The sequence below is a fragment of the Nannobrachium achirus genome (assembly GCF_963921795.1).
Source record: "Nannobrachium achirus genome assembly, chromosome: 22".
Lineage (NCBI taxonomy): Eukaryota > Metazoa > Chordata > Actinopteri > Myctophiformes > Myctophidae > Nannobrachium > Nannobrachium achirus.
This window is the reverse complement of record NC_137829.1, coordinates 11,289,259-11,315,695: the sequence shown is the minus strand read 5'-3', so window position 1 is coordinate 11,315,695 and position 26,437 is coordinate 11,289,259. Positions and strand designations below refer to the sequence as shown.

Here is a 26,437-nt window from a genome sequence, read left to right as displayed (position 1 = left end):
GATTTATACATCAGACAGGGACATTTTTAATGGGTCTGGGGATTTCGAATTAGGATTGCAACGAACACCCACACAGGGCGGGGGGTAGTTGGTATTAGTCATTTCAGTTAACCATGTTTCACCAGAAGCATAAATACAGAATTTTCCACCACTGAATAAAAATGCCTGAATTCAGAGTTTATTCTTTCGTGATTATGACTCTGTATATCTCAGTAGTAATTTGAAAACCCCGCCAAGTACACTGGAGGACAGACCGAAAAAAGCTGCTTCACACCTGTGTCTCTGGATCTCATTATGGAGTTGTAAAGTTATGTTCCTCAACTTTAGAGAAACGTTAAGTACCTTTTTCTGTTCAGTGTTTCATTTCAAATGGCTGTTGTCTAGGGGTCGACTCTCACCTACATCAGAAATGACTCCATCAAACGGTTCTCACCTCCCTCACATGTCTCTACAGCTGTGACTCTGGCTTCTTTCAAAATAGTAGAGAAAGGTGGCTGCAACAGAGCAGAAAGCCTGCAACACTCCAAATTAGATTAAATATTTTCGGTGCACGGCTCAAAATAACATGAGACAAGGAAGAAGTTGCCAGCACTCAAGCAATCTCCTTTTTAGACGAAGACCAACAAGGTCGAAACGTGTCCGTTTGCTCTTGTCCAGTCAGGTAAATAAAATCATGTAAAAAGGAGATTCCTTGAGTGCTGGCAACTTCTTCCTTCTTTCAAAATAGGCCTGAAAATCCATCAGACCACAAAGGGAGGTAAACTCACTTTTCCCATAGAAGGAGGTGTTATTCACTGCCAATGTTTGTGTTGATGATCAGTATTTTTGTGTTATCTTAATGCTATGTTGATGAATTGACTACATAGGACCACAATGGAAACAAGTCCCCAGGACTTTCATTCATTAGGCTATATGATTAGCCAAGAATTAGCCAGTAGCTATGCCCCTCCCAAAAAGCTTTTGTCCAATGCTAGCTTAGAATAACTTCCTGCTTGCCAAGGTTTGCCGTGGCAACAGCCTTGGCAAGCTGCCGGTTGCTAAGCTAGCATTGGACAAAAGCTTTTAGGGGAGGGGCATAGCTACTAGCTAATTGGAGAACACTTAGAAATATGGCATTGCTATGGGATATTTAGTTCTAGTTACATATACATGGTTTATTTAGGAGAGGAGAATAATTGTATCATGTCAGCATTTAGTCATAGCAGGGACCGTTTCGCTGTTTCTATGTGTCATCTTTTCGACACCCAAACCTAACCCTTACCCTAAACCTAACCTCCGTGGGGTGAGTCACGCTCCGTTGTCGAAATGATGGTTGTTCGAAAGTGCGAGATTTCCCCGTCATCGCACACCTTCACTCAATTACATTGCTTACCGGGTTCTTCGTGTGGACTCACTGGTCTGTGTGCGTGTCTGCTGCATGCACTTTGCCACACTGATGAGGTGAGTCGTGATGGGATAAAACCCAGACACCAGTTGCCAGATCTTACACAGAGAGGGGGTGGTGTTTTATTGCTCTTTTACAATCTCTCTCAGGTTTTATAATCCCTTCAGTTACCCTCCAATTCGGTTCCCTTTTCCTTCTCTGCTCTACTGTGTACTCCTATGTTTTCCTCTAATACCGGTTTCACTTAGAAAACACTGTGATGACCTGGGATACACAGGTTCAACATGTGTTGGACCCATTGACAGCACACCTAAGTGGTAAAGTGGTTCCTGTGTAAATGTTATGAAACTACTTTTTCCTATTGCAAACTTCTAACAAATTCTTCAATCGATCAAAACCTTAATCCCAGGTCATAGACTCTGACAAGGGATTCTAGTAGGGCTTCTAGACTCTGCCTTACCCCTTATCCCTAAACATTTTTTTTTTTACAATTCTTTACTATTTTGAAAAACATTTTAAAATAGTTCAACTAGCCGATCTACAAGCTTACATGTTGATGTAGATCAGCTATTTGAACTATTTCTAAGGGCGGCATGCAAGATAGGGCCCTATTTAGAACCCTGTTGCGTGTATCTACTGTATGAGCGTGAAATCGGTATCCAAACAACTTGGGTGCTGAGTGTGAAAATTACAACTGCATTAGTTGGAAAATAACAATGATAATTGTGCCGGGTGGAAGCCTGGTGGTATGAGGTTACTTGTTGTCCACCTGTCCATCTGTCTGTCCCTTCCTCTCATTTAGTCTGTTGTTTCAAGATTAGCAACTCCCACTCCACCTCTGGAACTGTAGGAGAGCGATTTAAATGTAGACTGAGTGTAAGTGAGGGAGTGGCTTTCATTTTACCCTGGAGTCCATGAAACCCCATTCAGAATCGATAAAATACGCATGATGATGATGAGCACGATCATTAGTCTGAAAATAACAGCTCTCTTCGGAGATCCAGGCAGTAATTCTGCAGTGATTAGTCTGTGGAGCATGTTTCACTGCCTTGGGTTTACAGTATACACACTGCTGCTATGGGCCAACTATGTCCCAGATATGGTCTTCCCTGCTTCTACTATCAGAAGCCCCATTTAGAACTCCTTGTCATAGAATATAATTGTTATGTGTTGTGTCTGGTTTCCTTAGTTTCTTAGGTTTGTTTACATTGTGCTTGTTCGTGTACAGTACGTACCGGTATGTGTACATGTTGCGCATGTTACATGCAGACTCTTGAAATATATGCAAATCTGAATATATATTTTTTTAAAGCGAACATGTGTACGGTAACTCAAATCTTTTTTTCTCTGGGTCCCTGGAACAAAATATTTTGTGATCTGGGTTGGTCCACGGTCAAATACATTGTAATTCTAGGGGTCCTTGACATTCAAAAGTTTGAGCACCACTGATAAAGAAACCAGAAAACCATTAGGATTTAGAAGATATTTTTAGAATGGGCCGCAGGTCTTACATCAAGGGTCTTCAATTTGGCAGCCCCCATGTTGTAACTCTGGGTCCTCAGAGTTACAACATGGGGGCTGCCAAATCTTTGTGTGATAGGATAATTGTTTTAAAATAACAACTTCAACCCTCACATCCCTATTCTGAGGAGAACTTTAGCCAAAAATAGCAGAACTACAAGCTCAAGAGCAGACCAAGTACAGAGTGAAAGGTCAAGTTTACTTAGTATCGACAATTTAAGTAGTTAAATGTCTGAAAAAACACATTAACACGAATCCAACATGCACTGATGACAGCGCTGTCAAACAAGTCTATGAATCTATCCATGAAATCGATGAGAATCTGCAACACAATTTTATACAATATGTAGTGGGGATCCCTGCTTCATCTCCCTCTGCAGCTAAGGGGTCCTTGGCCTGAAAACATTGAAGACCCCTGTCTTACATTAATGAAGTGAAATGAACCCAGTGTACAGAGTTGTGGAATGTGGAGCATTGTTGATCGCACAGGCGTGGTTCCATGCTTCCTGTGTTGCCATGGTAACTCTGGTCACACCCTGTCAACAACTCCAGTTTTGAGTAATGTTTTCGACTTTGCAACGATGATATAATGCAACATTGCACACTCTGCGTAGTAAAGTATGTTGTTGATGCCTGATTACTTTATTTGGTAATACTTACTTATAGGCAGCTATTGACCAAAATGTGCACTTTTCAATTGCACTTCAGTATATTGCAGCAGTTGTTTCACTTCATGAGCATGGTTATAAAAACAATAGCAATGAGCTTTTCCTGTTGAAATTACAGTGTTCTCTACTTTAGACAATAGCGTCCCAATGTCTGCTGTTCTTCACTGCATACATTTAGATGTATGTATGTATGTGTGGGTGGGGCAGCGGTTCATCTATATATCCATATATGTCTTTATCCTTCTTTTCTCATTTTTGTTTATTTATTTATTTAGTTGAGCCACCATGAAGAGACATGATTCTAATGCGAAACTGCTGTCTGTCTAAGTCACTCTGTCTGCTTTCCTCCAGAGGTGCTGACAATGCCAATCATGGCTCAGCTATGCATAGCTCTATGAGGACTAATAGGTTGCCTGTTTGTCTTCAGTCCATGTCATGAAAGTTAAAAAAATCAAACCTCGGTTCGAAGTGGAGCGGTGAATTTGAGCAGTTCCAGGTAAATATATATATATATATATATATATATATATATTATATATATAATTGAATATTGAATATACATATTTTGGGGACCTCTCTGCGGGTCTTGACCCACAGATTGACAACATTAACCTCCCGTGGCAGGGGGAAGAGAATAGAATAGGCCCTGACTTTTTTTTCACCAATTTATATATTGACATGTGTCAATTCTTGATTGCCCGTGGCTCGCTACGGTGGCTGCATGCTTCGTGAGCCTCCACTCTAGCGGCTATCACGGTGTGTGTGTGTGTGTGTGTGTGTGTGTGTGTGTGTGTGTGTGTGTGTGTGGTAAAAGTCTGCGCATGCGCAGATGCCGCCGTGCTGACCAACACAATTTGGACACACGGTAAAAGTCCGCGCATGCGCAGATGCCGCCGTGCTGACCAACACAATTTGGACACACAAAGCCACACAAAGGGAGCTGTGCTAGCACACCGCTCCAAAAAAACCTACAGTAGAAGTGATTGCTTAAAGCAGGGGTTTTCAAAGTGGGTGACGGGGCACCCTAGGGTGCCGCAACGGCAGTCCAGGGGTGCCGCGAGATAATTAGATAATATTTTGAATTTATTTGGACACTTGAAGAAATATTTAGTATCATTTTAAACTTGAAGTACAAAGTTATTTTCAGTCAGTTCTAACCAAAATGGCTATTATCTCAACGTTTTCCTCGCAACATAATCACTAAAATATCCTCACTGTCAGGTAGAAACCTCTGTCGCACAAAACTAGTGAAAACAGCCGATCTACACAACGCAGATTGTACACAACGCACACAACGCCTCGCGATGCGAGGCGTTGTGTGCTTGTAGATCTGCTGTTTAGAGAACTAGTTTAGTACATTTTATAGATGATAATGCACTATAAATATACGTTGCTGGGAGTGAAAATTATAATGTCGGGGTGCCTCTGATTAAAAAACATATTTATGGGGTGCCCTGAGACAAAAAAAGTTTGGGAACCCCTGGCTTAAAGCACAGTCAATAATTATGTAGTAGTCCTGTTGTACATTTAGGGCAGGGAGTGAAAGGTGGAGTGGGCAAATGCAACCACGCTGGGAAAAATGAAATCATGGCGGACCTACTGACCTCCAATCAGAAGAGACTTCAGTCTTACCTACTGCCTCCCTCGAGTCCCTTTCTTCCTCCTGTTTCTTTATTATTAGATTTGACTGCTGCTTGACGGCTGGTCGTAGCCCATTATGGAGCTCATGGGAGAAGACCAGGCTAAAGGGATGACGTGACGTGAGCCTCCTCTCAGAGAGATGGAATTAATGAAAAACAACAACGCAGGTAGTTACCTAAACAAGACAAGACAGAGGGCAGTGGGGTTCTCTTTTATGCTAGAGCTGCATAGTCAAGTCATGAACAGTCTTCAAAGACAGAGTGAGGTGAGCTTGGATACACGTGTGCCCGCCCGGCTGCCTGCACACTGCACGCATACACACACACACACACACACACACACACACACTCCTGTATGATCCAAACTTAGGTCACATGACTTTGATCGCTAAATCTTTGTTCAGATTGTCTGTCAGTCATTTCTACAAGATGCACACCCTTTATTTTGAAAGATTTCCTTCAAAATATATTTTTCATGAATTTCTGTAACCTAAGAACTTCAATAAGTCTTAGGTCACGTGACTTTGATCGCTAAATCTTTGTTCAGATTGTCTGTCCGTCATTTCTACAAGATGCACACCCTTTATTTTGAAAGATTTCCTTCAAAATATATTTTTCATGAATTTCTGAAATCTAAGAAATTCAATAAGCCTTAGGTCACATGACTTTGACAGCTAAATCTTTGTTCAGATTGTCTGTCAGTCATTTCTACAAGATGCACACCCTTTATTTTGAAAGATTTCCTTCAAAATATATTTTTCATGAATTTCTGAAATCTAAGAAATTCAATAAGTCTTAACACCAGGAAGATGTTTGAAGGGCAGCATTCCTCAGATCTGTTTTATAGGTTCTCTGTTTATGCAGGTGTTGAATTTTAGGGGGTTGTGTCAAAATGCATTCTCACTCCTAGTTGCTTTCCTTCTCCAACATGTCTACATCCCTGTCTCGGACACCTTTTAGCTGTGCGGCACTGCGGCAGGCACTTCATCGTCTGCGCGCGCACACGCGCGCACACACACACACACACACACACACACACACACACACACACACACACACACACAAACACACACACACACACACACGCACACACACACACACACACACACACACACACACACACACACACACACACACACACACACACACACACACACACACACACACACACACACACACACACACACACACACACACACACACACGTACCTGTGTCTGAAGATACTATTGTAACTCAAGAGACATTTCTTGGCTTTGGTTCATGATGCCTCAGTGGATTTAGACACCTTAGCAGATGTAAAGTGTAGATAACAGGCCCCATTTGTAACGCCTCCCTTGACAATCTCCAACACCATTTCGTCCCGTAATCTCCCCACCTTTTCACCTTCGATCTCGATCTCTGGGTGTCAACTTTCAATGTTTAGCTTTCTCGTCCGCGTAAACAAGCTGTGGTGGACTGATAAGTTGAGACCCACTTGAGCCATTCTCTGGCTTGTAAAGAGAGTGGGGAGGTGGGGGGGACAGACAGAAAGGGACAAAAGGAGGATAAATAGAGATGCAAATAGGGAGGTGAGAAGTCCCAAGAGTTTTGTGGGAGCGTGGGGGTGGTGGAAGAGGAAGCGTGGGGTGGAAGTGCTGTAAGGAGATAAGAACGGGGGAGTGACAATGTATGGAGGAAGTGAGGCTGTGGAAGAGCAGCAATTATAGCGTAGAAGTGACGGTGTGGGAAGACCTGAAGGGAGGTTCAGATTTGGAGAGTTGGGGGAGGACCGGAGACGGGAGACGGTTTGACCAGGGAGACAGAGAGGGACACATGCTGTATACAGATGGACACAGAGAACAACAAACTGTTCTGTAGGTTGTAGTAGGGGGAGGCAGATCTTCCTGATACAGATGTATGACACTGGTGCTTTGGAAACATCTCGCCCGTTATCGGCCTGGCATGAGGAATGGTATCTATCAGTCCTGTGTTCTAGCCACGCAGAAAGATACAGAGCAGTGCACACATACCATAGCATAGCTCCAGACGGCAATCTCTCATGCACTTACAGGCTTGGACAGAGAGAGAGAGAGAGAGAGAGAGAGAGAGAGAGAGAGAGAGAGAGAGAGAGAGAGAGAGAGAGAGAGAGAGAAAGACACACACACACACACACACACACACACACACACACACACACACACACACACACACACACACACACACACACACACACACACACACACTCCATCAGTCACATGAGAATTCCCATATACTAGTCCATCTCTCTCTCTGAATTATAAAAATGTGTATTTCTAACAGGGTAATTTATCTCTGAGAAATTAGGCAGTTTGATTAATGTAACTTCACCGAGGTTAATGACAAAAGTGCAAACATGAGGGTATGAGTTTTTTTTTCTTCTTTTTTTTAGTGGGGGGAGAGACAGGGAGTAAAGGTCGTCCGGATCGGGAATCTAACCGGCGACGCCGCCAGGCATCAATGCCTTTGTGGCAGTGCCTAAGTGGTATGCGCCTGGACCAGTAGGCCAGCAGGCGCCCCGATTGAATCTATTTTGATAGATGAACTGCAATAGCAAATTTAAGTACTGCATGACGTCATCTCTAACTGTCATTGTTGATGGATGCACCGGAAGCCATGCTCCTGGAACTATCGAGAAGGGCTAGTCGCTTTGTGGTTCAGATTCAAGCATGTCACCATGATGGTACCACGGCTGAGGTTTTCAGAACAGCTTGGGCTGTTATGACAGAGCCGTTGTCTGTCTGTTGTCTGTTCTTGGCGGAACAGCTGCAGGCTTAAGGTTGAAACAGAGACAAAACACATACTGTAGCTCCTGCTCCAGAAAGCCTCCCAGACAAAGCCCTGCCTACTGTACACACACACACACGCACACACACACACACACACACACACACTCAGACTTGCATGCGTGCACGCACACACATGTACACATGAGAGTTTACCGGTATGTGCGCACATGCACACATACATACACACAGTGTCAGGTGAGTGCGTTTCTATTTCGCATTATCTGCATCCTGCATCTGACAGTGATTTGTCAGTGGGCTTGTTTGAATTGTTGCCTGACATTGTTTATGCTCTCTGTGGTTTTATTAATTCCTCCGCATCACCCGAGGACCCTTGGCTCTGGTTTCATATCACCAGGCCCAGGACAACGCTGTCTGGGGACAAACATGAGTGTGTTTGTTGGTTCTCACAGTAACGCTGTCAGACCCCCAAACCCCCAGAGGTCACCATAGGCTGACACACACCCCCACAAACTCCCAAACCACGCAAACATTTCCCATGCTATCGTTGAACTCACATGTTTCTTGACCCTCCATCTTTCAAGCACCCCCTTCCTTCAGGCACCTCCCCCTTCCCCTTCCCTAACTGTTCTCTCTCCATTCTTTCACCCTTGAGATTGAGGCTTCTCCTCTCCTCTCCTCTGCTCTCCATCTCCTCTAACCACTTAAACCAGGGGTCTTCAATGTTTTCAGGCCAAGGACCCCTTAGTTGAGAGAGAGAGAGAGATGAAGCAGGGACCCCTACAACTTTTTAATAGATTCCATATAGTTTCATTGTTTGACAGCACAATCATCATTGTATTTTGGATTCATATTCAACTTGATATTTCACTCTGTACTTAGTCTGCTCTTTTTCCCCTCTACACCAAACGTCTTTGCTGAAAATAGCCGAGGCGTTGTGAGCTTGTAGATTTCTCTGAATATGGACGCTATAGGATTCAAGTGGTTAATGTAAAAAAATCACACAAAGATTTGGAGGACCCCCTGTAGTAACTCTGAGGACCCCCTAGGGGTCCCGGACCCCCTGTTGAAGACCCTTGACTTAAACCCTATAGAGTCCCTATATATTCTGGGGGAAATAGCAGATCTACAAGCTCAAGCTTGTAACTATGCATAATCTACTTTACATGACCAAAGTAACCAGCCAAGAATCAAACATAGAATTCTATCCAGTCTCATTAAGATTTAGCTTGTTCCCTTTTCTTTCTTTTTTAGTACTTGCCAATAGAGGGTATGCATGTTACATCATCATCATCATACCTGGAAATTATGCGGAAACACCTACTGAGTGCCAAAAAAACAACTTTCTGGCATTGACAGCCCATACATCCAAACAGAAAAGTCCTATCTGATTGCATTAAACTACGTTAAACAATGTTAAATTCACTTTGCCACTCACTTTGCCACTCTTTTCGCCACTCGATTTGACATTCACCCTCTATTCCCACCATGTTTTGTATAGTTAGTCCCTTTCACTGCTGATCCCTACTGGTTGGTCATGGAGATGGTGACGAAACGTCATCTCCTCCGATAAACATGAAGTCGGCAGCTGCTTCTTTTCACCTGATAGTGAGGAGTTTTACCAGATGGGCATAACGCTTGTGGAAGGAACACGTTTTCCCTCCCAGTTCCGCTCCTTGCTTGACGGTCGCCCGACCAGTGTGGAGGAGTTACTAGTAGTGACCAGTGTGGAGGAGTTACTAGTAGTGCAGTGATAGAGAATGCTTCCTGGTGGGTTTAGGAAACACGCATAGAGAATGTCCTCCCCTACCAGCTTCCTGCCCACTAACATCATGGCGACAGTGGCGTAAAGTAACTAAGTACATTTACTTAAGTACTGTACTGTACAATTTTGACGTATTTGTACTTTCCAAAACGTTAATGTCTACTCCGCTACATCTCAGACTGATGCAAATATTGTATGCAAATATTGTATTTTTACTCCACTACAATTATTTGACAACTTTAGTTACTACATTTCGGCCCTATAAACATTTCGGCCATTTGAAAATAGCCGATCTACAATCTCACAATGTGTTGCATTGTAGATCTGCTATTTTCAAAAGATTTTTATACATTTGAAAACTTGAAATGGGACATTCTGCATAATGAGTACTTTTACTTTTGGTACTTTAAGTACATTTTGCTGCCAATACTTTTGCTCTTTTACTCAAGTGCATTTTGAATTCCGGACTTTTACTTCTGACAGAGTATATCTATGTTGCAGTATTGGTACTTTTACTTAAGAAGTAAAAAATGGGAGTATACTTTTCCCACCATTGCATTGTTGTGTTTGTTGGAGAGCTCGGCCTAGCCGGAGGCATCATAGATAGATAGATAGATACCTTTATTATCCCAAGGGGGAAATTCAGTTGTCCAGTTGTAGCACAGCAGTATACAGTTATTTGCAAAGTTACAGAGAAGTAAGAAAAAAAGATAGATAGGAGGAAAAAACAAGAGCAGTACAGTACCAACTAGAAGCAGTGCTCTTCCGAGCACAGGTCTCCACCAGGCCACACAAATCAGCCTGTTATAGCGCCACCATGAGGCTGATTTAAAAAATGTGGGGCAGAGGTTCTGAATTAGCATCCAGGGAGTGTGTGTGCTCAGTTTGGCAGCGATCGGGCCAACGGCGCCGGAGATTAGCTGGTAACAACCAGGCCACACAAATCGGCCTGTTATAGCGCCACCATGAGGCTGATTTGAAAAATGTGGGGCAGAGGTTCTAGATTGGCATCCAGGGAGTGTGTGTGCTCAGTTTGGCAGCGATCGGGCCAACGGTGACTGAGATTAGCTGCTCACAAACTGCGAGGACGCACGGACGCACGCACGCACGGACGCACGGACGGACGGACGGACGGACGGACGGACGGACGGACGGACGGAGGGGAAAACATACTCTCCCTCAGCCTTCGGCTGGTGGAGACAATAAAAAGAAGGTGCATCAAGAGAGGGGGCGAATAATATATAAATATATATACATAAAGTGTCTTACAAAAAGAGACCATAGCTGTCAATGCTAGTTAGTGCAACAAGTATCTCACTGTCATTGTTAAACAAAGCAAAATACTCAGAAACTACCAACACAACCATCATGAAGGAACCCAAACCCTGTCCACACCCCTGCACCGACCGGACACCACCTCCCTCTTCATTTTGTATCCTTTAAGTGTCCACGTCCCATAAAATTGGACCTCTGTAATGTTTTGAATCCGGTTGAGATATTCTATTTCTCTAATTGTGTGCCTGGGTGTGTGCCTGCCTATGAATGCATGTTGAGGGCGTACATGTATGTAAACACAAGCAGCGCTGCAGGGGATTGTTGCAGTTAAAGCAACACCATGATTCGGAAGACCAAAGGGAACCGCTTCTCCGAAAGAGGAAATAACGGGCTGCCTCGTCGGGAAATTAACATTATCAACATGCAGTTGTAGGAACAGAGCTAACCATAATGATGGTTTGTGCAGCAAGCTCTTGAGAGCCAGCTCCACCAGTGTGTGTGTGTGTGTGTGTGTGTGTGTGTGTGTGTGTGTGCGCGCGTGTGTGTGTGTGTGTGTGTGTGTGTGTGTGTGTGTGTGTGTGTGTGTGTGTGTGTGTGTGTGTGCGTGCGCGTGCGCGTGTGCGTGTGTGTGAGAGAATAACAGCAATTCCAAAATGGGCAGATTTTCAACAATAGCAGATGCTTTTTCAGTTCATCCCGTAAAAACATTTCAAAGATTTTATTGCCCCAAGAGATGTGATACTACGACCTGATTTCTCACATTTTATTTGAGTATTTGTAGATTTAGATTAAGCAATCTATTCACATTCTATACTGTTCACAATTTGCGAATAAAGCCTACTCATTTTGTAACTTAACAATACGTTTTATGTGTGTTTCCTTCATTTTAGACTAGTTTTGTAGTCTGTTACACAGTGTTAATTAATCATTGTTTAAACGTCAATAAAAGGGCAGAAAATGTTTGGCCCTTGGACACGGATGGATTTTACTGTGTGACAGAGCATATATATATATATATATATATATATATATATATATATATATATATATATATATATATAGCGGCCCCCCTGTAGTAACTCTGAGGACCCCCTAGGGGTCCCGGACCCCCTGTTGAAGACCCCTGATATAGGGTTTTTAAGTGGTTCAACCCCAGAGAGTTCACCCTCTCTCCTCTCCTCCCTATCGGTCTGTCTGTTCTCTCTCTTTCAACACACTGAGTATCATAATTAACCTGGTATATTTAGCTGGTAGATTAACCTGCATGATCTGCAGCCTCAAAGGGCCAGCAAGCTAAAGTCTCCTCCATGAATAACCCTTTTGATTTTTAACTCCCTGACATGACGTTTGCCTTGTGTGAACATGGTTGTTTTTTGTTGTTGTTTTCTTTGAAACTGCCATCTGACAGTGCACCGTGCCTCCATACTTTTTATGCTGGAAAGCATCTTCAGCCTCACAAAAACCATATCCGATCACCTACAGTCCTTGGATTTGGAGCTGGAAACTGCCAATGATCTGGTCTGTTCAGTTATCCATACCCTAAGCGCAAGAATGAGTATTATTCATTATTGTTTGTTGACTAAATCCATTAGCCCCTGCGTTAAAAAAAGCCAGCTCCACCATAGCCTCCCCAGTCACAATTCTCTGGAGCCGCCGCTGCGTGCCTCTATCCACCTTGTGCTTATCTTCTCACTGGACTATCTGGCTCAGCATATGTACATACATCTTTATGCCTTCCATACTGTGTGTGTGTGTGTGTGTGTGTGTGTGTGTGTGTGTGTGTGTGTGTGTGTGTGTGTGTGTGTGTGTGTGTGTGTGTGTGTGTGTGTGTGTGTGTGAGAGACCCAGTACAGAGGGTCTTGGAGGTGCGTGTGAGATAAAGAGGGTCTATCTACCCCCAGAATCAAGAGTTTATTGCATGAGAGCACCCGCTCTGGTTATCACAGGTCAGATATCCCACCATGCAGGTTTTTGAAGTGTTCCCAAGCACATGTTCCTCTGTGTGAATACGTCCATAGGCCTATTAGGACCACATTCTCTCTAAGACAGGGGTCTTCAACGTTTTCAGGCCCTTAGTCGAGAGAGAGCTGAAGCAGGGACCCCCCGCAACCCAAATATACCATACAGTTTTGTGAAAAAGAGAAAGAAATTACACATTCAATTCATGAGCGTTTTGTCAGTGTATTGTGCCATGCCTGCAGCCTTTTGGACAGGCATACATGTATGTGTCACTACATAACCACTGGATGGAAGCAGAGAGCACAGAGTGAGGTGAATCAGAGTCCCAAAACAAGATAAATGTCTCCCCCTCCTGGCCGAACACTGATCAAAACAATCCAAACCAAACCACATGTTGAAATTGTTAAATTTTACTGTACATGTTTGCCAAACATTGCTCAATAAAAATATTTTAAATAATCCAAAGCACAGTTCAAGGTCCAGAGATTCCTCAGAAGATCTGGACGGTCAAAATGTTATCTTTAATAATGTTTTGTGGGAGAGTGGTGTGCGGATACTTTCTGTGCTGTCTAAAAACAGAGGCGACAACACAGACCTTTTTGTTAGTTGGTGCTGTATCATGTTGCCTTGTTGTGATGCTTTGATGTATTAACTCCTGGTTACTTATACTCTGAACCTCCTATATTCTTGTTCTTTCTCTTTTCGGATAAGTGTGACCATTTTCTTCATCCTATTATCGCTGCATCAAAATCTAGCTTCTATGGGTAATGTAACTCACATGAAATTGCTCTAGATATTTAAGCTGAAATGTGTACCCATTTAGGCCTGAACGCAAATCTGTGTCACTTTTAGATTTGAACCACTTTAATCCATTATTATTATGCTTTAACTATTAAAAAATAAAATCGTGCACATTTGTGCAAGTCTTTGAATGTCTTTGACCCGATTCTATGAATTAATCAGGTTCTCAAACTTTTCCACGTCAAGGACCCCCAAAATTACATGTATTTGGCCGCGGACTCCCATCTCAAAATATGTTTTTCCAGGGACCACCCAGAAGCAAATATTTGAGTTACAAATGTGCGCTTTTAAAAAGATATATTCAAAGATATGCAAAAAGATTTTTCAAAAAATAGCAGATATACAAGCTCACAGCGGGGCACTTGGTGCTGCGCTGTGAGCTTGTATATCTGCTATTTTTCAATAGTTAAAGCATTAAATAATTCAGGGCCTAAATGGGTTAATGTGAGCCACCCAGTTGGATAATAGATGCGATTTGACTGTGCTTGACTGTACAATCTTTTTTCCCTTTCTCTACTGAACTAGGGTCAACCAGGGCCTCTTGGACCTCAGGGCTCCACTGGACCACCAGGAAGACCAGGGGAGGCTGGCATCCATGGACCTAAAGGAGAGAAGGGTGACCGTGGACGGACAGGGACCATAGGTCCCAAAGGAGCGCTGGTGAGAAATGATCATCTGTTGTTTCAATATATAAATAATAGCTCCACCTTGTAAACCTGAGTATTCAGTTAACTGAGAGTGTACACATTTAACCAAATGGACATTTGTTTTGTGTTATTACAAATAGGTAGATTAACACAGTTTACTGTGTATGGACACCTCTGCTTTGTTTGATTTACAGAGGTCATCAATATGAGTCAAAATGTGTCCGTGGCAAAGACTTGGACTTGTCCGTGGCACATTTTTGATTTTCTCACACACCATTATAATGTTCTTATTTTTTGGAGCGGTGAAAGCGCTCCCAATAGACAGGTATGTCCGTGGGTATGTCCGTGGGTGGGTGGCTGGGTGGCTGGGTGGCTGGGTGGGTGGCTGGGTGGCTGGCCGTGTCCGTAGCCTGGCAATACCTTGAGTGGCCACACACAACACACTAGTTAAAGGAGGGGCGCTGTTTTGTGCAGGCCAGGCACACTCACCACTCACTCACAGGCACAGTTTACAGTTTACAGTTTAGGCATTTAGCAACACACACAGGGTATAGCTGCTCAGATTCACCGCTCCACTTCGAACCGAGGTTTGATTTTACCATAAGACCCAATTACTAAATGTCAAGACACCACGTTTACTTCAGAATATGAATGACACTTATTTACTATGACACTTCCAATGTGCCATACATTAGGAGTCCACTAGTAGTCTCAAATGTTTTATTTGCAAGGATCTCTTTAAATCTGAGAGGGTACAAATGGAACCAAATTTGTACCCTAAGGGTTTATTTATTTCCATTTGAACACTCTCAGAGTTACAGACCTGTTGTTGTCATTCAGAGCAATGTATTTCAGCTAATATTATTGTCCACTCTTTTTATATGTAATATAGAATTTTGACAAACATGTCCACCACTAGCCAGCATTCGATTACTCCTGTTGACTTATCCTTCCTGTCTCTCTACAGGGAATGACAGGTGTTCCTGGTTTCGGCGGATTAGACGGCATCCCTGTAAGTCTGTCCAACAACCAGCGAGCTGACAATAAAAAGTGACTGGATGAATGCATGTGGTACAACGCGGATGTAGGTCTGCTCTGACTGTGATGTTTTTCATTGTCTCTTTAGGGCCACCCAGGACAGGCCGGGCCCCGGGGGAAGCCAGGAGCGGACGGCTGCAATGGCACACATGGAGACTCGGGGCTGGCAGGGCAACCAGGATACGACGGCTTACCTGGCATTCCTGTACGCATGGCTCTCTCATGTGAAACACGTTGGCATGGTGTTATTGACTAGTGATATTAATTTAACTCTTTATGTGTCTTCTCCCTTGCTCTCTCTCTCTCTCTCTCTCTCTCTCTCTCTCTCTCTCTCTCTCTCTCTCTCTCTATCTCTCGCTCGCACCTCTCTTTTGCAGGGCCATTCGGGCAGGAAGGGAGAGAAGGGAGATTCTCTGGAGCTCAGTGTGTTCATGGAGCGTTTCAGGGTGAGGAGACACTATTCTGAACAACCTCTGGGCAGTGGCGCAGTCATGGGTGGGCCTGGGTAGGCCTAGGCCCACCCATTTCGTTTTTGTGCCCACCCAAAAAGAAATAAAAAATGTGGCGTGATGCGGCGCGATGCGGAGCGATGCGGCGCGATGCGGCGTGATGTGCGGCCGGCTATCTAGGAAGCAAAGAAAGACACAGCAGTTTGATTCGATCATAGCTCTGTCAATTATGATGCGATTTCTAAAATGTCCTCTTCCATGACGGTATTGTGTCCCTGTAAATATTTAAATGAAGACTCTCATCTTATATAAACAGAATTGACACAAGGAACTGACATCACTTCTGCTGATTATATAGGTATTATTATTAACCGAATGAGTGGTTGGTTTGATTTTATTTGTAATGAAATTGAAGGCAAAAACAAGCATAAATTAATTATTTAATCGTGCAAAGAAACCCGACCCAAATCGTGCAAGGAAACCCGGTCTGACCTGAAAAACACAAACATTCTTCGTGTGCGCGCATGTGCCCACCCAGATTGTGCCAGGCCAACTCAGTTGTTCAATCCTGGCTGCACCACTGCCGCTGGGGTCACAGGGGTCACAATGACATCTGTGTATTGACTATAAAATTAGAGGTATCACCATATCTCTTTCTCTTTTCTCTCCAGGGAGATCAAGGATTGCCCGGGTACCCTGGCATATATGTAAGTGAGAACATTCCCTCTTTGGTTGAGCAAAATCGTTGTCACAAAATGTCTCCTGTAACTCACGAAACTAGAATTATGTAGGGCTGTTTATTTATGTAATTTATTGAATCGGGCCTGGCCAATAAAGGCAGCATAAAACTAATATTTATACACATAACACAGACAAATAAATTTAATTATTAAAATGTATTAATAATCATTCAACATTGAACCAGAGCGATATAGTAGCAACGGCCGCCTACAACATTGTGCATAAAGCTTCAACTTTCAAACATATTCAGTTTTACTTTCCTATTTTGCATTATTATTTTATTGTATTTCCAGGGACCACAAGGTAGCCCAGGATGGGCAGGTAACAGAGGCATTTCAGGACCAAGGGTAAGCATGTGTGCATGTTTGTATGTCTTTGAGAGTATTTTAAAATGACTTGATACTAGCTCCTCATCTATTGAACCATACTGCAAAATCATGTCTGTCTCTTCTAACAGGGACCCCCAGGTTATCCCGGCGCCCCTGGACGAAAGGTCAGGTGACAACAATGAAATCTGTAGACAAACGTTTTCTTGAAGCCTGTATCAAGAAAGTGACTTAGTGCAGAATATGAACCATTGATCTATTTGAAACTCAACAGGGCACCATGACGTTAGTGCTGAAGGGCGTCAAGGGAGAGTTGGTGAGTGACCAAGTCTTCTTTTGCTTTATTGCGACAGTCAGGTCGCAAGTTACTATGAAAACCTCCACCGGCTGTCTGTCTCTCTGTCTGTCTGTCTGTCTGTCTGTCCCTCCGTTAGTCCCTCCCTATGTCCGTCACGTCACCTCACACTTTTGGCCCTACTCTTATCTCCGGCACCGTTGCCCCTATCCATGCCAAACTTTGCACACACACTCCTTGGCTGCCAAACCACAACCTCACATGGCCCTCTTGTAGCGCCACCATGAGGCTGATTTTTGCAAAACACATTTTTGGACACTGCTCCTACAGATTTTTCCCTAAAATCATGCAAAGCGGTACACAGTATCTCTAAAGTCATGTCATCAACATGGATCTGTCCAATTCCCATATTCCCTCCTGATTGCCTTCTAAAGTTTGTGTATGCGACCTGACGGTCGCTTATCTCCCGATTAGGGAGTCTTACTGGTTTGGATAGGTTAGCACACAGATATGAAACTAGTAGTAGTTTATTTCAGTCCATTTAACAAAACATGAATAGATACATACATACAGTTTAAGCTACTAAGTATAGGAGCAGAAAGGAGGAGGGACATTCAACACATTTCTCCAAGTGGAATCAAACCAAGGCTGTTGTGATTGTGTGTTGATGCACGTTTGTACAACATTAGCTTGTTTGGATTGCTATGAGTTGAAGACATTGCTGTACCAAATCTGCTTGCTATTCTGTTTGCAACATCTGACTCCCAGTCAGTTCAAGTTATATTTTGTATTATTATGCTGGAGCTGTACACAAACCAGATGAATCTCATGCTGTGCAGTGATTATTCTAATTGCATTTCCATTTATGGCCACAGGGTGATGCTGGAGAGCCTGGTCTACCTGGGAATTCTACAGTTCCTCACTCATTGCCTAAAGATTCTTACCAGGTCAGTACAGCCACACTATTACAATGATTACATAATGTCAAATGGCTTGCTGACAACTCAAGAAGGACAATGTATTTTATATGCAATGATAAAGATTAACATGCACAATAATATTGACAAATGTTCGTTATTTCAGGGGATAAAAGGAGAGAAGGGCCAGCAAGGAGAAGATGGAGATCTGGTAAATGATCAGTCAGTCACACACACACACACCATGCACACACACACACACACACACACACACACACACACACACACACACACACACACACACACACACACACACACACACACACACACACACACACACACACACACACACACACACACACCAAGTCATTCCTCCTTCTAAAAGTGTATTTATTAATCTCTCTTTTCAGGCTGACAACAAAGGAGAAACTGGTGTGATGGGATTTACAGGGCCACGGGTGAGCACAAGCACATTTTGTCACATTGCAACATGTTGTGAGCTAGTATGGCTGGCTATTGTTGCCAATGTTTTAAATTCTTTTGACAATATTTGAAATATTTTGTAAGCCTTTCAAAATGTGCCTAAATAGGGACACCAGATTGAAATGTGTTATTAATATCTTAATAAATCTGTTTGGACAGGGTCCACCTGGCCGAGATGGATCGAAAGGACCAAGGGTATGCTTTCATTAAAAACTTTAGCTTGACTACTCTGACATCTGGAAATACGTTTTACTACTACTAATAATAATAATGGATCACTCTGCAATGTTCATCTGAAAGATTGAAAGTATTCTAATTGTATATGTGTAAATACCTAATCTCATTGTCTATGCATCAGTCAACAATGTCACCGTTGATATCATCTGGTCTTATGTACATTTCCAGGGGGATCCTGGTGAGCAAGGGCCAGTTGGCAGCGATGGCACAAAGGTGACCAGGCATGCACCATATCGGCATGATTATTCCTGATGCATCTAAACTATGTTTATATCCCAGTTCTCTGAACAATGATACCTTTCAGGGGGGTTCGTTGACAGGTCAAGGAAGGACTGACAAGATGTTTGTGTTTCAGGGGACTAGAGGTGATCCTGGGCCATTGATACCATCTTCTGGACCTATATCTTCCTGGCCTTGGTGGTCTCGGAAAGGTGATAATAAAAAACGGAATAATAAGTCTACATAACTACAATTACTGTAACTGGCTTAATAGCATATCGTTTTTGTGGGATTTCTTTATTTAACTTACTTTTTTGGGGGTTGCAATTCCTGAAACTCTCAACACCTAATTCCCCAAACTGTAAAATCCTTACTCGAGTCATAACACTATAGACTAGAGTACCACCCGTGCAAAAGAACCTTCACAGTCAGTCAAAAATGCATAGCACCTCTCATTGTATAAACCTTGACACACAAATGCAAAGTATGCGTGTGTCTTTTAAAGTGGCACCGCAGTCCTGTGTTGTAATCCGTTACATGTGTTTTGATACATACAGACAGACACAGACAATTTAGACATTTGGCAGACACTCTTAATCCAGAGCAATTTACAATAAGCAGGTAATACATCGATACATCAACAACAATACATCAAATGCATATAAATATCAATCTAGAAAAATAACGTCAGTAGATCACGCACCACCTAAACAGTAAAACACTTTATATAAAACCTAAAAATGCTATCTAGCCTTCATGTATAGTCATTGAGGGTAGGCGAGTGCTACGGTAAGTGCTATGGGCTTAGGCCTACACAAAGTTACTCAAACAGCACTGCAATCTGACTCTTTTGCCCGGGGTGCTACTTTGCCTTGCCCCGGGCCTGGGTATACTGTATGCTATTCCCTCCTTCCCCACCGCCAGTGTTGCCAGACGTACGATAATTATCGTATTTGTACGATAATTTGACCCTCTGTACGATGTACGATCAATAATTCCAAAAATGCCCAAATGTACGATAATTTCGGCATATCACCCAAAAGACCGTGAATTCACTATTTTCCCTGGCTGCTGATCTGGGATCTGGTTTGGCGTCTCAAAATAAGCCAGGAAATCAGTCAATCTGACCCTAGATCTGTACTTGGAGGCATTAAAAACACCGGTTGCATCTTTCCAGACCAGTTTCAGGCTTTTATTTGTGTAAGCTCCAGGAAGTTCCCTGCCTCCACGCAGCATATCTGTTGCGTTTTTGTCACGCAGGAGTCTCAAACAAGGTCGTTTCTTACACTAAAGACGCATTTTTGGGTGAAATTACGTTTTTACGCGAGTGATTTCTCTTTTTTGGCTGTGTACGATAGTTTCATGTCAAATACGATAATTCTGAGCCTCCGGTACGATAATTCAACATTTCCCATCTGGCGACACTGCCCACCGCCCGGCACTTGGACACCAGTTGCACGGCTCGATTGACATCATGCTCCATTTTTAAATAGAAACAGTGCACTGGAACCCTCAGCATTTACTATACCTGTGGGGTGGAATTGACAGCATGGGTTCTCCATTACTCTTCAGTCTTCAATTGTGTCTGTGAAGGGAATTTACTCACTTCATTGACCAATCATGCTTTTGTACAAACACAATGCTCATTGTACACAGTATTTTTACACAATGAACAACTGCAGGAGGGGAAAACGATAGATTCACTTACCCTGGTCGGGACTGTATGAGACTTGTCCTGTCCTTTATGCCGGTAGCTACAGTATATGAGGATTTACTGTATAACTCGTTATTTTACTGATTACACTGTTGGCACTGTAGCGTTATCAGGATTTTCTGTGATCAAAGTGAAACTTTGTGTGTTTTATTTGCTCACCACTTTGCTTGAGGTGGGACACTGTATGGTCACTATTATTTACCATTTGCTTACATATTTGATTGTGCTTTGGATGGAATACTGTGCGGACACTGTGACTTGTGTTTTTATAGGTGTACCTATGTGTATATACTATTGTAGACTGTTGCTCATTATTGATGAACGTTTTTGTTATGTTATTCTTACCTTGACTCATAGTTCCCTTTGTATTGCTACTGTACCATTGCTGTACCCTACGGTACTTTTCTCACTCTATAGCTGTAACTTAACTGCTATGTTGCCCCGGGCAACTGAATCTTATCCACAGGATCAATACAGGACTAGGCTATCTATCTAACTGTGTCAATGCAAATGGGAAATACATACCGTATGTGAAAACATTGAGAAGTGAAATAGTGTAGTGGGAAATTGCCTGTGTGGTTTTGAGGCACTGTTATGAGAATGGGCTTTTGAGTTTCAAGAAATGCATCTAAGCAATTGAACTGTAATTATATACTTTTTAGTGTGTATTGTCTACTGTTGCACCAGTGCCTCTCTGAATTTTGGTTTGTGTGACTGATGTAGGTGGTCCTCCTGGACCTCCCGGAGAGCCAGGTCGACAAGGGGTGCAAGGCCCAGTGGGAGACAAAGGTATCCGTGGCCCCCCAGGTCGCACTGCCAGCGATGACCAGCAGCAAATAGGTCAGTAAATGAAGTGATACATACAACCTGACATTACAGTATTGACTGAATATCACTTTAGTCGATACGTTTGCATTTAGTGTCCCATGAACAGTATTCGGCCTGTATTACAAAGTTCTTTCTTTGGCACAGCATGGGACTTCATGGGACCATTTGGCTTTCAAGGAGAGGAAGGAGATAAGGGCCCACAAGGAGAGCCTGGATTCCCTGCTACGCTACCCGGACCTCCAGGCTCGGATGGCAGGCCAGGAGAAAGGGGTCCCCCAGGGCCTATAGGTTCATGTGAGTGAGTGAGTGAGTGAGTGAGTGAGTGAGTGAGTGTGCACTAGGATACAGATTTGTCTAAAGAAAATTGAATATTGTGGAAAAGTGTGTGTGTGTGTGTGTGTGTGTGTGTGTGTGTGTGTGTGTGTGTGTGTGTGTGTGTGTGTGTGTGTGTGTGTGTGTGTGTGTGTGTGTGTGTGTGTGTGTGTGTGTGTGTGTGTTGCTTGAAGTCCAGTGTGAGATTTCCGCAGTCAGTGATGATTTGGGATGCTATGTCATCTGCTGCTTCCAATGCTTTTTTTACACAATGCTTTTTTGAGACAAACCTGTACATGTGTGGCAAGTAACCACTGAAACGGTTAGCTTACCTGTGTGGTTGTTTCCATTCTGTCAGTTTCTCTTTCTCATGATGACCATACTCATTCTGCATGTGTACAGTGGAAGAAGCCTTCAAGGGGGATCCGGGCCAGAGAGGAAGACCAGGCAATGCTGGCTATAAAGGAGACAAAGGTACTGAAGTCATATTGTGCAATCTTAATGTTCTTAAATCTTGACTTTGGCTATTTTTGAATATATATTATTTTAAATTGAACCTTTTTAACTCAAATCTTTGCTTCCGGGGGGCCCGGGAACAAAATATTTTGAGATGGGGCGTACGCGGTCAAATACATATAATTCTAGGGGTCCTTGACATGAGCACCAGTGCACCACAGATAAAGAAACATACGTTTTTCAGAAAACCATTAGGATTTAGAAGACATTTAAATACATAATCTCTACAGCAGTGGATGTGTGGATCCCAGCCTTTTCTGGATCAGGGCCCACTTGAACATCTTGAAAGTGTTCACGGTCCACCTATCTGACCACCCATCTGACACACACGGCAACCATTCAGCTTTATTTGAATGATCAGTCAATTGAGTGGGTTTATCTAATTCATGTCATGAATGAATTAGAAATTAGGAAACAAATGTTTAAAAAGTAGGGAAAATAGCTGATCTACAAGCTCACAGTGCGGCACGAAGCGACGCGTGGTGAGCTTGTAAAATGTCAAATGTCTCATTTCTCTTTTGGGTCTCGATCAAACTGGGAACTGCTGTACGGTCAAAATAGAAATAAAATGAGGCAGCAATGCTTCTTGTATTAGTATAGAAACATTTGCTGCATAACAGAAATAGAATCACAGTCGCAGCAGATAGCCATCAACAAGGAAATGTTTCTTTTTAAGTTATCCAAGGATATGTCGCTGACCATTGTGTGTGTGTGTGTGTGTGTGTGTGTGTGTGTGTGTGTGTGTGTGTGTGTGTGTGTGTGCGTGTGTGCGTGCGTGCGTGCGTGCGTGCGTGCGTGCGTGCGTGCGTGCATGCGTGCGTGTGTTTGTGTGCATGCATGCATGCGTGCCTGTGTTTCCTGTTCTCCTCAGGTGATCATGGCTTGTGTAACTGCACCGTCATAAACAGTGAACCTGGCCCAGGTGGTCCAGATGGTGACCGTGGTGACGATGGGATGGCAGGAGAGGATGGTCAGCAGGGGGACCTGGGAGAGCCGGGACCCCAAGGTGTCTACGGATTACCTGTAAGCAAAACAACACCATAATCACACCAGTGCACCCTTGTGACGCTAGGTCTTTCTCAGTACCTGGTTTCGTTTTACTGTTCAGTGCTCATACAGCCCACCTACTGCTGTGTGCAGTAATGCCAACATCCGCATTATACATGCAAGCTGCCGCACACAGACCATTTCCGTAGCAACTCTAAACCTGATGTGCAAACTGAAAAGCAAATTGATCCCCGTCTAACCTGAAGATATCGTCTGACATACAGGGTTCACCGCCATACATGTGGAAAAGTTCATTTCTTTGAAAAGTGAAACTTTCATATATTCTAGATTCATTGTGCATAAAGTGAAATCCAGTATCTCAAAATATTACATAAGACCACAAAAAAAAAAAGTATTTAAAATATTCATTATTCCCCCGTGTCTGTCCGGAAGAGGTGGGACGTTCGCGAAAGAATCAAGTCTTTTGAACGGCTCTTTGAAATGAATGATGGGATCCGGATCGCAGTATAGGGAGCTGTTCCTTTCTAATGAACACTGTTCATTAAGAAGAATTTGAGTACTTTTTACACTACTGTTCATTGAACAGTGGTGTAAAAAGTACTCAAACCACGTTGCAGTATTGATACTTTTAATTAAGTAAAGATACTTAATTAAAAGTATCAATACTGCAACGTGGAACTTCTCTGCCACAAGTAGAAGTTCGGAATTAAAATGTACTTGAGTAAAAGTACAAAAGTATTGATATCAAAATGTACTTAAAGTACCAATAGTAGAAAGTATTCATTATGCAGTATGTCCCATTTCACAGGTTTTCCAATTGATAAAATTTAGAAAAATCATTTGAAAATAGCAGATCTACACTTGTAGATCGGCTATTTTCAAACAGCGGAAATGTATATGGCGGAAATGTATATAGGGTTGAATTGATTATAATCAAAATCTACAAAGTAACTAGTAACTAAAATGAGCTAGTCTTTTGAACGGAACAGATCCCAGAGATCCAGCTCACTTCAAAGAGCCATAAATCCCATCTCTACTGTCCGGACTGTCATTGTCAAAAAACGTAGCAGGTCTCCAAGCCTTTTGGCACGTATCACAGCTGTACAATGAAGTTGTTGTTGTTTTTATGACTTCATTATTTTAATTTGTTTGGCCCCCTTTCTGTCTGCTGCAGGGATTTCCTGGTCCCAGTGGTTTGCCAGGTCCAAAGGGGCGAAAAGGCGAGTTAACTGAGGCCACAGATAAAGGTATGGTACAAACTTACTTACTTGGCATTATTCAAATTAAGGAGCAGGGTATACAGTAGATGAATACAATGAATACAATGCTAAATGTTGGATATGGGAGGGTGTGTGTGTGTGTGTGTGTGTGTGTGTGTGTGTGTGTGTGTGTGTGTGTGTGTGTGTGTGTGTGTGTGTGTGTGTGTGTGTGTGTGTGCGTGCGTGCGCGCGCGTGCGTGCGTGTGTGTGTGTGTGTGTGTGTGTGTGTGTGTGTGTGAACATATTCATTGTGTTTATATGAATTCATATGTTTGCCTGTGTGATTGATTGATTGGTTGATTGAAGACTTGGAGAAGTTTGCATAGGAAAAGGTACAGTTTCATGAGAGTACAGTTCACTGGTACAAGGTCAACTAAAAGGATACACCCAAAAGACAGACAGATAGAACACAGTACTATGCAGAAGATATAATTAAAGAACTGTCGTAAAAAACAGTGTCTGCATCATCAGTGTGCGTGCGTGGCGTGCGTGTCTATATGTCATCTCCGCAGGATACTCCGGTGACGAGGGTGATGCTGGTGAACTCGGTCGACCAGGCGTGCAGGGCCTTCCAGGTCGAAGTGGTATCCCTGGACTACCCGGTAGTCGAGGCCCTACTGTGAGTACGACGATCTTTGAGTAAATCATATTACGGGTACCATCAGCTAGAAGTAAAAGTATCAATACTGCAATATAGAAATACTCTGTTACAAGTAAAAGTCCGGAATTCAAAATGTTCTTGGGTAAGGGTGCCCTCACACCAAAATACCTATGAGAATGGAATCCGCGTTCCGCCAATGCATTTCAATGAGAAGGGAGCGTTTTTTGCAGAAATCCTCTGCTGGCATGAAACCGCTTCACTCTCATTGAAATGCATTGGCAGAATGCGGATTCCACTCTCATAGGTACTTTGGTGTGGGGGCACCCTAAAAGTGCAAAAGTAATTGCATCAAAATGTACTTAAAGTAGCAAAAGTAAAAGTACTCATTATGCAGAATGTCGCATTTGATGTTTTCAAATGTATACAAATATTTTTAAAATAGCCAATCTACAAGTGTCACATTGCGATCTTGTAGAGTGGCTATTTTCAAATGGTTGAAATGTATAGGTCTGAAGCCTTTAATGTATGTTTTGCAATAATAATTTAAATCTACAAAGTAACTAGTAACTAAAGTTTTCATATACTTGTAGTGGAGTAAAAGTACAATATTTGCCTCTGAGATGGAGTAAAATTAAAAAGTATTGGAAAATGGAAATACACCACTGCTAGATACTGACTGCACTGACTCATGTCGACAGGGGGAAGGCCCGGTGGGAGCGCTTGGCGACCCGGGTCCCTCTGGTTACCCCGGCCCACCAGGCGTTGTCGGCCAGAGAGGACACCCCGGCAGAGCTGTTGGAGCCACTAAAGGTGTACCAGGTTTACAAGGTGACGAGGGCTTACCAGGCTATGATGGCCTGGCAGGAACACCCGGAAGCCCAGGTGAGAGGGATCTGACCACCTCATTCCCCACCTTTTTTCATATCAGTGTTTCCCAAGGTTTCCCCTTAACTCTGACAGTGTACAAATGGAACCAAATGGACCCGTTAGGTAACGGGTCCATTTGGTTCCATTTGTACACTGTCAGAGTTACAGACTTGTATGGGTCAATTTAGACCCCCATAAAGGAAC

The 26,437-nt window shown here is 43.0% G+C and overlaps 1 protein-coding gene across 1 annotated transcript in view; it reads left to right on the top strand.

Annotated features, from left to right (window-relative positions):
• col4a2 (collagen, type IV, alpha 2) overlaps positions 1-26,437 on the top strand; it is a gene marked incomplete at its 5' end in the record, with an annotated part of 81,617 nt that overhangs the window by 37,848 nt on the left and 17,332 nt on the right. The window contains 18 exons of the mRNA XM_080753572.1: positions 14,302-14,436; positions 15,391-15,435; positions 15,550-15,666; positions 15,839-15,907; positions 16,582-16,617; positions 16,945-16,998; positions 17,109-17,144; positions 17,252-17,293; positions 18,148-18,219; positions 18,356-18,400; positions 18,600-18,621; positions 21,566-21,682; positions 21,815-21,964; positions 22,385-22,456; positions 23,370-23,521; positions 24,681-24,753; positions 25,278-25,384; positions 26,065-26,248. Coding sequence (XP_080609698.1) covers positions 14,302-14,436; positions 15,391-15,435; positions 15,550-15,666; positions 15,839-15,907; positions 16,582-16,617; positions 16,945-16,998; positions 17,109-17,144; positions 17,252-17,293; positions 18,148-18,219; positions 18,356-18,400; positions 18,600-18,621; positions 21,566-21,682; positions 21,815-21,964; positions 22,385-22,456; positions 23,370-23,521; positions 24,681-24,753; positions 25,278-25,384; positions 26,065-26,248 — 1,528 coding nt within the window. The remainder of the gene's footprint in view (positions 1-14,301; positions 14,437-15,390; positions 15,436-15,549; positions 15,667-15,838; positions 15,908-16,581; positions 16,618-16,944; positions 16,999-17,108; positions 17,145-17,251; positions 17,294-18,147; positions 18,220-18,355; positions 18,401-18,599; positions 18,622-21,565; positions 21,683-21,814; positions 21,965-22,384; positions 22,457-23,369; positions 23,522-24,680; positions 24,754-25,277; positions 25,385-26,064; positions 26,249-26,437) is intronic.